Consider the following 10,369-nt stretch of genomic DNA (forward strand, 5'->3'; position numbering starts at 1 on the left):
TAGTGCTTTATGTCTTTTGAATGTTTTCCATAATGGCAGAATAATCTTTATATATTAACATTTATGCAATGGTCAATATAGATTGCTATATTGACAGTTATAGAAGTGTTAATATAGACTCTACATAATCTGGCCCAGTCTGCCTTTCTAGTTATTCTACTTGCATGAACCTTATCTTCTAACTATAGTGATTTCTTCGCTTTCCCAAATCACACACTTTCATAACACTGTGCCTTTGCTAAGACTGTTTTCTGCCTGGAATTCTTTCCCTCCCTTTGAACATATACTGAACTTATTCAGTGAGGTCTAATTCAAAATGTACCCCTTGTCACAAACCTTTCTTGATACTTCCCTTTCTACAGTTTCCCCGATTCCCCAATAAAATGACTTGCTGCTTCTGCTGTCCTACCAGCATTTTAAAAATATTCTTTCCTTTACTTAACAATTGATAATTTATTAAAATGGCTGATTTAAGCATCTGCAATGGTGACTTCAACCTCACCTCCCAGCTCAATAATGATGGATGTAATCTGCTTAACAATTTCAGGAGGACTGTGCAAATCAAGGAGTATCCTGTGGATCCTCAGCTGAAAATGATCCCAAGTCTTAGACGTTTTTCTTGTAGTGATTCTCAAAGCCTTGACAGGCATCTGAACTGGTCTTTCACTTTGAGATTCTTTTCCTCAAGTCAGCACATACCTTCTCCAAAAATTTATCTTGTGGCTGGTTAGAGTAATTCTTTTTTTTTTTTTTTTAATTTTTTTCATTTATTTATTTTCAGCATAACAGTATCATTATTTTTTCACCACACTGTGCTCCATGCAATCTGTGCCCTCTATAATACCCACCACCTGGTACCCCGACCTCCCACCCCTCTGCCACTTCAAACCCCTCAGATTGATTAAGTGAATTGCTACCTCTGATTCTATGGGTATCTTCCAAGTGTCTTTAAAAAAAGTCATGGCTGCAGTGTGGCTTCCTGACTGACTTGTTCCTCTGTGAGAGGGGAACAGTGATGAGTCAAGAGCAGGAGCGGGATATCCAAAGCTCCACTGATGCTGTGACTGCATCTTCCTCAAGGAACTAAAAGTATTCTTTCTTCTAACATTTGCTTCATTATGTTAATTTTCTACTGTTTGCTTTCTTCTTTGGACTAAAAGTGTAAAGGGCTCTATCATTACCAGCGTCCATGCATTTCTGGCACATAAGAAATACCTGTTTTGGACCGCCTGGGTGGCTCAGGGGGTTAAAGTCTCCAGCTTCGGCTCAGGTTATGATCCCAGGGTCCTGGGATCGAGCCCCGCATCAGGCTCTCTGCTTGGCCTGGAGCCTGCTTCCCTTCCTCTCTCTCTGCCTGTCTCTCTGCCTACTTGTGATCTCTGTCAAATAAATAAAATAAAATAAAATAAAATGCCTGTTAAAATCATTAGGTGTTTTATAAATTTTAAAGCTTATTATATATTTATTATCTCATTTGGTCTTCTCAACAATTCTGGAGGTTCACAAAGTCGATTGCAGGACATTGTAGGATATTCATTTGGCTGGTGAACAAAAACAGATGTAGACAGTGAATAAATAACCAAGGTTAGTAGATGGTGTAGTATGTGGTGGGAATGAATCCAGGTCTTCTGACTGCCACTCTTCTAAATCTTGCTGAAGGTTAAAGGTCACCCAACAGAATTACTCTGCTGGTAAAAATGAAAAAAGGGTGATCAATAATATTTCAAAAGTAGACTTTGTATAAAAGTTTACCTAGTCTTTCTACTTTCCCTTCAAAACCCATTCCACATTGCAGCGTTTCGTCATCTCCCCAATTTAATTCTTTCTGGTAAGAAACGTGGGTTGGGGCGCCTGAGTGGCTGAGTCCCTTGGGCCTCTGCCTTCAGCTCAAGTCATGATGGGGGGGGGGGGGAGTCCACAATGGAGCCCCACATGGGGCTTCCTGCTCCGCGGGGAGTCTGCTTCTCTCTCTGCCCCTCTCCCTGCTCACACACTCTCTCTCAAATAAATAAAATCTTAAAAAAAGAAAAAAAAAAAGAAGAAACGCAGGCTAAATCATTTGATCTTAAGTCAAACTGTCAAACTCTATAGGCTACTAAAGATTAACCCTTACTGAATGATTCAAGTTTTACTATTAAGAGGAACTCTTAATGCCGTGACTGTCAGAGAGCTTCAGTTCCAATGTGCCTTTCAAATTTCAGACCTCTTGTCTGATGGATTCTTTCTACTTCATCTCTATTCCAGGCTTCTAGCTGCCGGATAACTAGCAGTCACTGCCCAAAGGGGAAAGCTCCGGTCAGGAATCTAACTGGAGGCAAGGGTGATATTCCAGGTCAACCATTCGGATTCTGGGCTTTCTCTTTCTCCTTCAACCAGTTAAAGGGGACCGAGGCCACACCCACCTCGTGAGGACAGGATGCCGCGAGAATGAGAGACCCGAAAAGTAAGCGACTTGAAAACCTTAATTCTAAACCCATAAAAAATGCGCTCACATTTTCACACTTCTGTGTTTTACTAATATAATCTGACCTACTTAATTTTGGGGGGAAAAATGTTCTTCCAACCCCAGTAAAGCGAGATTCCTCTCGCCCTGACGCCTCCAACCCTCTAGAATGGAAAACTACCTTCCCGCTTTCCTTTGGTGACCTGGGACCCGAAAGGCGCGCCCGCAGTGACGCATTAATCCCGGGCGATGACGTCACTACCAGGCGCCCGGCGGCAAGTTGGCCGGGCCTTGGGCTGGCTTCAGCGGGGCAAAAATGTCGATGGCCAGCGATTTCTACCTGCGCTACTATGTAGGGCACAAGGGCAAGTTTGGACACGAGTTTCTGGAGTTCGAGTTTCGGCCAGACGGTGAGCAGAGGAGGGGTGCTGCGGCCGCAGTCTAGCGCGGTGCGCGGCTAGGGGAAGCGGGGCGGAGCGGACGCGGAGAAGGCGGGTGGAGTGAACCCGTTTCAGTGGGCTTGCAGGTATACAGTGGGGACTGAGGTCACTGCTAGAGCCAAAGTAAATCCGAACCGAAGACTATCAGAAGCATAAGTTGGTTGTAAGTGAATTCAGAAAATCGAATCCTGCCAGATCCTGGAAACTTAAACATAGGGTAATCAGAATCCTACTTTCAGCACACCGTCTGGGTTACTTGACGTCATTCTTGAACACTTTAAAGAACGTCCCACCCCGCTGTTGAGCAATGGATGCTTAAAGTCTTCCGGTGACCGGTAATTTTCGGACTCCCATTCAATCATTGTATTCAGGCAGACGCTCTATGTAAGGCCACGTGTCTAGGAAAAGGAGTGATACCTACTCTGCAGGAGGGAGCTCCGCGTGTAGAAAAATAAGTGTAGGGTGCTTAAATATAGTCGTTCCCCATAGGATGCAATAAGAATAAAAAGGGGAAAATAGTTAGGGGTACATGTAGGAGTCAAAGAAAGCTTCCTAGGGAAGGTAGCAGTTGAAATTGTAGCTGGTGCGCAGGGATGCTCTGGGGTTCTCAAACACCGTACTGGGGGCTCACAGCTGACAAAATCCAAAGGCAGAAAATCTACTGGTGGTGAGACAAGAAAGGAATTTATTTCGGAGAGGCCAGCATCGGGAAGACGGTGGACTAGCATCTCAAAGACTGTCTTCAAAATGCCAAAAATAGGTGCCAAAAAAAATGTGGGGCAAAGGGGGGTTTGAGATCATCATAATGTAAGTAGTGAAAGCCCTCTTTCAAGGTGAGCCTTGAAATGAGAATAGGTATTTTCTTGGCCTTCGAGGGGGAAAAAAAACATTCAGACTGCTGAAAGCATCATGAGCAAAGGGTGAGGTGGAACTGTGTGTTGACAAGTAGGTGCAGGATATTCTATCATTTGAGAGCCCTAATTCTCTTTAGAGAGTTACTGTAGATTGAACTCTGCTTATAATAAGGACAGTTCACCTGCATAGACTTTTGAGAGCTTTGTGAGCATTCTTTGAGTGTGTGTTATGTGCAGGGCAACACATAAGTACAAAAATTGAGGGTACAATAATGAGTAAGTCTCTTTAATTTCTCTGAAGGAGTTATGTCTTGGAGGGTGATGCAGACATGAACCTAGTCATAAAAACAGTGTGGATGTTAACTGGTGTATTAAGCTTTGGACAAAGTTCTGTGAAAGTGAAAAAAAAAAAAAAGTAGAGAAGCATCACATAAGGCCAACTAGAAGCAGTACATAGTTCGTGTGCATCTTAGTCACAGTGCTAAAATAGTGGCATTGCTGTATTGTATACATATATTAATTTGAAGGAAGTAATTAAAAGAACATTTTGAAGTATTGGGGAAAACACGAGTATTGGAAGAACGTAGACCTAGAGATGAATCTTTTTGACCCTGAGCAAGTTACTTAACTTTGTTCTCTCAAGTGTGAGTAAAGGAGAGAATAAAACATTTTAAGGGTTGTTTTACCGATTAAATTAATTTTCTGGGTAAATCACTTAGGGCCAATACAGATATATAACATAGGCTTTAAAAGAAATGTTAGTTCCTTTTCAGGTTCCCTGTCTAGTTCATGACATAGCTTAAGCAAATGTGCCTTAAAAATGACCTTCCTCTTATACTAAATTATATTGAGGGTATGAAATATTTAAAAATTATGTTGAATATTTAAAAATTCTATTGAAAGCATGAAAGTTTTGAAAATGACTGACTTCAGTTGTAGCCAACTTCTTACCAACAAATATTTGAGTGTTTACAGGTCTAGCTAACATTGATCTTATGTTAAAAGGTGGAAATATTAATAAAAGTAGTACTGTAAAACAGTCTTTACCTTTGAAATTGCTTACAATGTCATATCTTTATTATTTTTTTTAGCAGTTTTTGCTGTTATAGAGTGAATTTTTTTCCGCTCCCCACAGGAAAGCTTAGATATGCCAACAACAGCAATTACAAAAATGATGTCATGATCAGAAAGGAGGTAAGTTCTTTTCAATTGTTTTATTTTTTTACACTTAGACCATTTTCTTCATGTCTTAAGAATTTACAAAAGTACATCTAAGGTTGTATTGCTGTAAAGAAGCCAATTTATAGATAGAAAAAGGAGTCCATTTAAATTAGATCTAAATGTAGCATGTGTAATGCCAAAGAAGCAATCTGAATATATTAAGTTGTCCCACCTTTGAACATATAATTTCATTCATTTCCTCCTTAGTTTTGTCTTTTTATCCCAATCCCTGCTTACATTAATTGATAGTCAAGATTATTTATTTATTAAAAAAAGATTTTATTTATTTATTTATTTGAGAGAATGAGAGAGGGAGAGGGAGAACACGAGAAGGGGGAGGGTCAGAGGGTAAACCAGTTCCCCTGCTGAGCAGGTAGCCTGAGGTGGGACTTAATCCTGGTTCTCCAGGATCATGACCTGGGCTGAAGGCAGTCACTTAACCAGCTGAACCATCCAGGTGCCCAATAATCAAGATTTAAACACAGTATGAATTTTAAATGAAAGGCTCAAAAGTTAGGGGTAAGAAAAAGTTCAGAGCAGTCACTGTAATGTCTACTTGTATCTGTTTGCCTCACAGATTTTCTGTTATCATTGTTAACTATTCAGAGGTATTTGAGTCCCATGTTATAAAGGCAAAATCCAGGGTTTTAAAAAGGGGCTATTTAACTTATCTTTTTTTTTTTTAAATTTGGAGACAAATACATATTAAAGGAGAGGGAAAGCGAGTTAATAAAATCTTAAGGATGAGTGATTCTCTCCCATCTTGTATTTTGGTATCAGTATTAGATTTTTCTGTGGCAGTCTCTTTGAATATTTAGGGTTTGTCACTTTGTATGTTATTTCATTCGAGGAATTGTGGGAAGTAATATACATTGCAGAATTTTTATTGTAATTTATTCTCAGGCTTATGTGCACAAGAGTGTAATGGAGGAACTGAAGAGGATTATTGATGACAGTGAAATTACAAAAGAAGATGATGCATTGTGGCCTCCCCCTGACAGAGTTGGCCGACAGGTTTGTATTCAGTGGTTCTTCATGTGCACACATGGTAGAAATTGGTGATATAATTTTTATGTTTCTCCTTATTTATTTAGCATAGATCCTCACTGATTCTTTGGTTTTTCATTTAGTAGGCACCCAATTAAATACTCTTTAATTTTATTTTACTTAGTCTCATTTTCTGTACTGCCTCTGAATAGGAAAAGAGTCAGTACAGAGCTCTAAATTTAGACTTCTCTCTGACCAGTCTTCTCTGTAGCCTCACCTCAAAGGGCTTTTGGAGAAGTTTGAAGGCTTAATTTCACTTTGTAGAGAGACAGTTTGATTGGGTTTTTTTCAACTCTTAAAGAAATGAGATATATCTCCTGGAGGAAGAAACACTTAATTTCACTTTTGTATATTCCTGAGGATTATACTTAATATCCCCTTTGACTCGGCAAAAATGTGGAGAAATCAAATAAATGGTGACATCCTGTAGCAGTCACTTAACTCCTCTTCTGTTTGAGGAAGCATTTAGGAAAGCAAAGGTAGAGTTAACAGAATTTATGTTCTGCATTGTAAACACTTCTAAAAAGTAAATTTAAATCTCGGTTTGTTTGTTGCAATAAGTACATACATACTAAAAAACAGATAACAGCAGTAAACCTTTAATCTCTTTTAGACTCAGGGAGAACCCAGTATTTTCATCTAGTTTTTGATATGTTCATGTGTCTTAGTGGGGAGGGGTAGGTATGTTCCAGAAATCATCTATTGGATCTTTGAGTCAAAGATTTTTTGATCCTTTGAGAGCGTTAGTTAGTCTCTGTTTTTTATGTGCCAAAAACTGTACATAATTAGGTCTCGTAATGAAGTACAGAGCTAAGATCATCTTTATTGGCATTTGTTATTTAACTCGGTAAATCACTGTAGACATAGACACTTAATTATTGGTTTTAGATTTGCAAATAAAATCTAGAAAAATATTTCTTCAATAATTATGGCACACTAGGAATGACTACAGTGTGTCATATTTGTTTTACTAGGTCTTAATTTTCTTTTTTTTTAATTTGACAGACAGAGATCACAAGAAGGCAGAGAGGCAGGCAGAGAGAGAGGGGAAAGCAGGCTCCCTGCTAGCAGAGAGCCCAATGCGGGGCTTGATCCCAGGACTCTGAGATCATGACCTGGGCCGAAGGCAGAGGCTTAACCCATTGAGCCACCCAGGTGCCCCTAGGTCTTAATTTTCAGTGCTTTGTGAAGTCAAACCAAGGTGTCTTTCAGTCTTAACAGCCGAGGATTCAAATACCAAATCCTTTGCTTACTCATGGTTGTAAATACATCATTGTTTTTTCCCTATGCTTTATGCGTCTGGTATTGTGCATTTATAAAATACTCTGAGAAGGATGTCTTAGGGCTTACAGAGTATGTTTGTAAAGTCCTTAATGGCAGGATCTCCCATCCAAGTACTAACCAGGCCCGACCCTGCTTAGCTTCCGAGATATGGCAGGATCTCCTACCTAGTAGATGCCAAAGCGATGCTGTTAGTATTACACATTTTATTTATAAAGTCTGATAGAAAGATTAAATGTGCTTGTATTTATTTATTAAAAATAGGTTTATACCCATATTTACACAATTGTGCTTCAAAGTTGTATCTTTAGTTTTTACTGATTTAAGAAATATTTGTGTGTACTCTTACATATATCATTCATATTTATGGTGTCTTCTTTCTGAGATTTCTGGAAAGCTATTCTTGGTTGATCCTAATACTGGGGACTCCTGAGCAGTTGATGAGGTTTTTATTTTACAGACATAGTTTATGTCTATCATTCTTTTCCATTTGTTTCCTTCTCCTTTTCTTTTCTTTCCTTTTTTTTTTTTTTTTTTTTTCCCCTCCTCTGTGACTGCTGGAAAACTTGCAGCTAAATTGGGACCTCTTGGTAACAAGGATTAGACACCATTGAGGTGGAGTTTTACATTAACTACAGCAATCTATTTTATTTTTTTCAGGAGCTGGAAATTGTAATTGGAGATGAACACATTTCTTTTACCACATCCAAAATAGGTTCTCTTATTGATGTAAATCAGTCAAAGTAAGTATGCTAAAGTATTTTAACTAATTGATGTAATTTAGAGATGTCTGTATGGCTCAGTCAGTTAAGCTTCTGCCTTCGGCTCAGGTCATGATCCAAGGGTCCTGGGATTAAATCCCACATCCAGCTCCCTGCTCAGTGGGGTAGCGGGGAGCCTGCTCCCTTTGCCTGCCGCTCCCCTGCTTGTGCTCTTTCTTTGACAAATAAATAAAATCTAAAAAAATAAATTGACATAATTGATTTGAGAGGCTCATTTTAGAACAGTAGCCAGTTTTCTAGGATTATTTCAGTGGCCACTTAATCAGTTTATTCTGCAGATATAATTCTGACTTTTATGTCATTAAAGACTTCCTGTCAAAGTGATTAGCAGTTTATTTTTCTGATTGTCAAAAAAATTTAATCTGACCACTTCATAACAAGTGAGCAAATTTTAATAGCTGTTTTTGGTAAAAATCTGGGTAGGGTTTCATAAAATTAAAAAGAAATCCTTATTGGATTATATCAGCCTCATTAGCCTAATATTGCATCATTCTCCTCCTTGAGTTTAATGTGCGAAATTGAAGAAAATCTGTATAACTTAAATGTGCTTTTAGCTTCTTCTGTCTTCCCAAGTTTGTTTCCTTTGGGCCTTTGTAGGACATACTATTGTTTTTGCCCCCCAAATTTCTGTGCTTCCACTTCTTACTCGTGTGCCTCAAAATGTTTTCTTAGTGCTCTGTCATTTTAAATTGTAAGAACTTACTTGTTTGCTTTTCTGGTTTAAATGTGAATTTCGTGAGAACCTTGTTATGTCACCAAAGTTAGCACAGTGCCTGGCACACAAGAAGTGCTTTGTAAATATTTATTAGAGGAAGGAAAAAAGGAATGAATGCATAGTAACTATTGAATACAAAAGACTGTGTTTCTAAAAGATCAGTCAGATACTTTTGAATTATCAAGATGATTTTCCCACAGTTGATGAGGATGTGGTGTTCATACCCTAACTGGGATTTAAAATTGGTACAGGGTTTTTTGGGAAGTGGTTTGGTAATTATGCATCAAAAACTGCTAACATTTCATTTTTTAAAATTTATTTTTATTTAAATTAAATTAATTAACATATAATATATTATTAGTTTCAGAGGTAGACTGATTCATCAGTCTTCTATAATACCCAGTGTTCTTTCCATCATGAAGCTGCTAACATTTTAAATTCATGGTTGCTGGGGGTGGGAGAGGGGTAACTGGGTGATGGATATGGGGGAAGATGTGTGTTATAAAGAGGGGAAAATAATGTTAAAAAGGGCACAGGGAATGATTTTATGTATGAAAATAGAGAAATGCCAAAATATTTATAGTTATCCTGTGGGGAATGACATTTTATAGTATTATGAGGATTATTTTTTTCTATCTTTATAATTTTACCTGCTTTCTACATTCTTACTATGTATAGCTATTTTTTTATAAGGAAATAAATACTAATATAAAATTATTATTACTAGTGAAGAGATTTATATATTTTTTAGAAAAGACAAATGGTGATCAGTATGTTCATTTTAGTTTCAGCAGATCCTTCCTTTCTCCTGAATTCTTTTGTTTTGGTGTGTGTTTTGTTTTTGGGAATTGACTTTAAAATTATGTTTCATCTTAGGAACAAAAAAGTAACTTTTACCTTTTTTAAATTTTAGGGATCCTGAAGGCCTTCGAGTATTTTACTATTTGGTGCAGGACCTGAAATGTTTAGTTTTTAGTCTTATTGGATTACATTTCAAGATTAAACCAATCTAAATTGTATGTTTTTGAAGCTGTTTTTATATTTAATTAAGGGATGGGTTTGTCATATACACTCTTGGGATTTTTATAAATGTGAAGGTTTTTTTTTTTTTGTATGCCAACTAACAATAAGAAAATACATAAACAGGCTTAATGGTTATTCTCAGCTTGGGTCCAAGTGGTCTGGATAGTTCTCACACATGAAATTCTGTAAATAAAAGCAACCTTTTGTTGAAAGTTTGCTGTAATAAAACATATCAAAGCCTGGATGGAGAGTGGGTTTTTTGTTTTCTTTTTTTTCAGAAGGCTAAGTCTTTTTATTCACTTTAAGGTAATAAAGAATTGTTCTAGTAGGTACATCCTATGGTAGAAGTTCTTTCAGGCAGAAATGTGATGCCAGATTTTCATCGTTTAAAGGCAATTGCAGATGTCTTCTTACCTAATGGTCTGTAATTTTTTTGGTGCCTATAGAAGTTGTTTACAGAAGATTCTGGATTTTTCACATGTATCCCAAACCCCTCAGGAATTCTTAAAATTTAAATATTTTTGGTATAATAAGTAATTGTCTAAAGAGTTATGAGTCAGGTC

The 10,369-nt window shown here is 37.7% G+C and overlaps 1 protein-coding gene across 2 annotated transcripts; it reads left to right on the forward strand.

The window, feature by feature from the left end:
• The first annotated feature begins 2,685 nt into the window (after window positions 1-2,685).
• MAGOHB (mago homolog B, exon junction complex subunit) lies at window positions 2,686-10,048 on the forward strand. Of its 2 annotated transcripts, none has more exons than XM_059186097.1 (5): window positions 2,686-2,853; window positions 4,829-4,931; window positions 5,862-5,972; window positions 7,947-8,029; window positions 9,697-10,048. In XM_059186097.1, the coding sequence occupies exons 1-5, from the start codon at window positions 2,693-2,695 to the stop codon at window positions 9,794-9,796; spliced, it is 558 nt and encodes a 185-aa protein (XP_059042080.1). In that variant the 5' UTR covers window positions 2,686-2,692; the 3' UTR covers window positions 9,797-10,048. The 2 variants fall into 2 exon arrangements, with proteins under 2 accessions (XP_059042080.1, XP_059042081.1); XM_059186098.1 differs by having other exon boundaries at window positions 4,873-4,931.
• The last annotated feature ends 321 nt before the right edge of the window (window positions 10,049-10,369 follow it).

This window comes from Mustela lutreola, chromosome 8 (assembly GCF_030435805.1).
Source record: "Mustela lutreola isolate mMusLut2 chromosome 8, mMusLut2.pri, whole genome shotgun sequence".
NCBI classification, from domain to species: Eukaryota; Metazoa; Chordata; class Mammalia; order Carnivora; family Mustelidae; genus Mustela; species Mustela lutreola.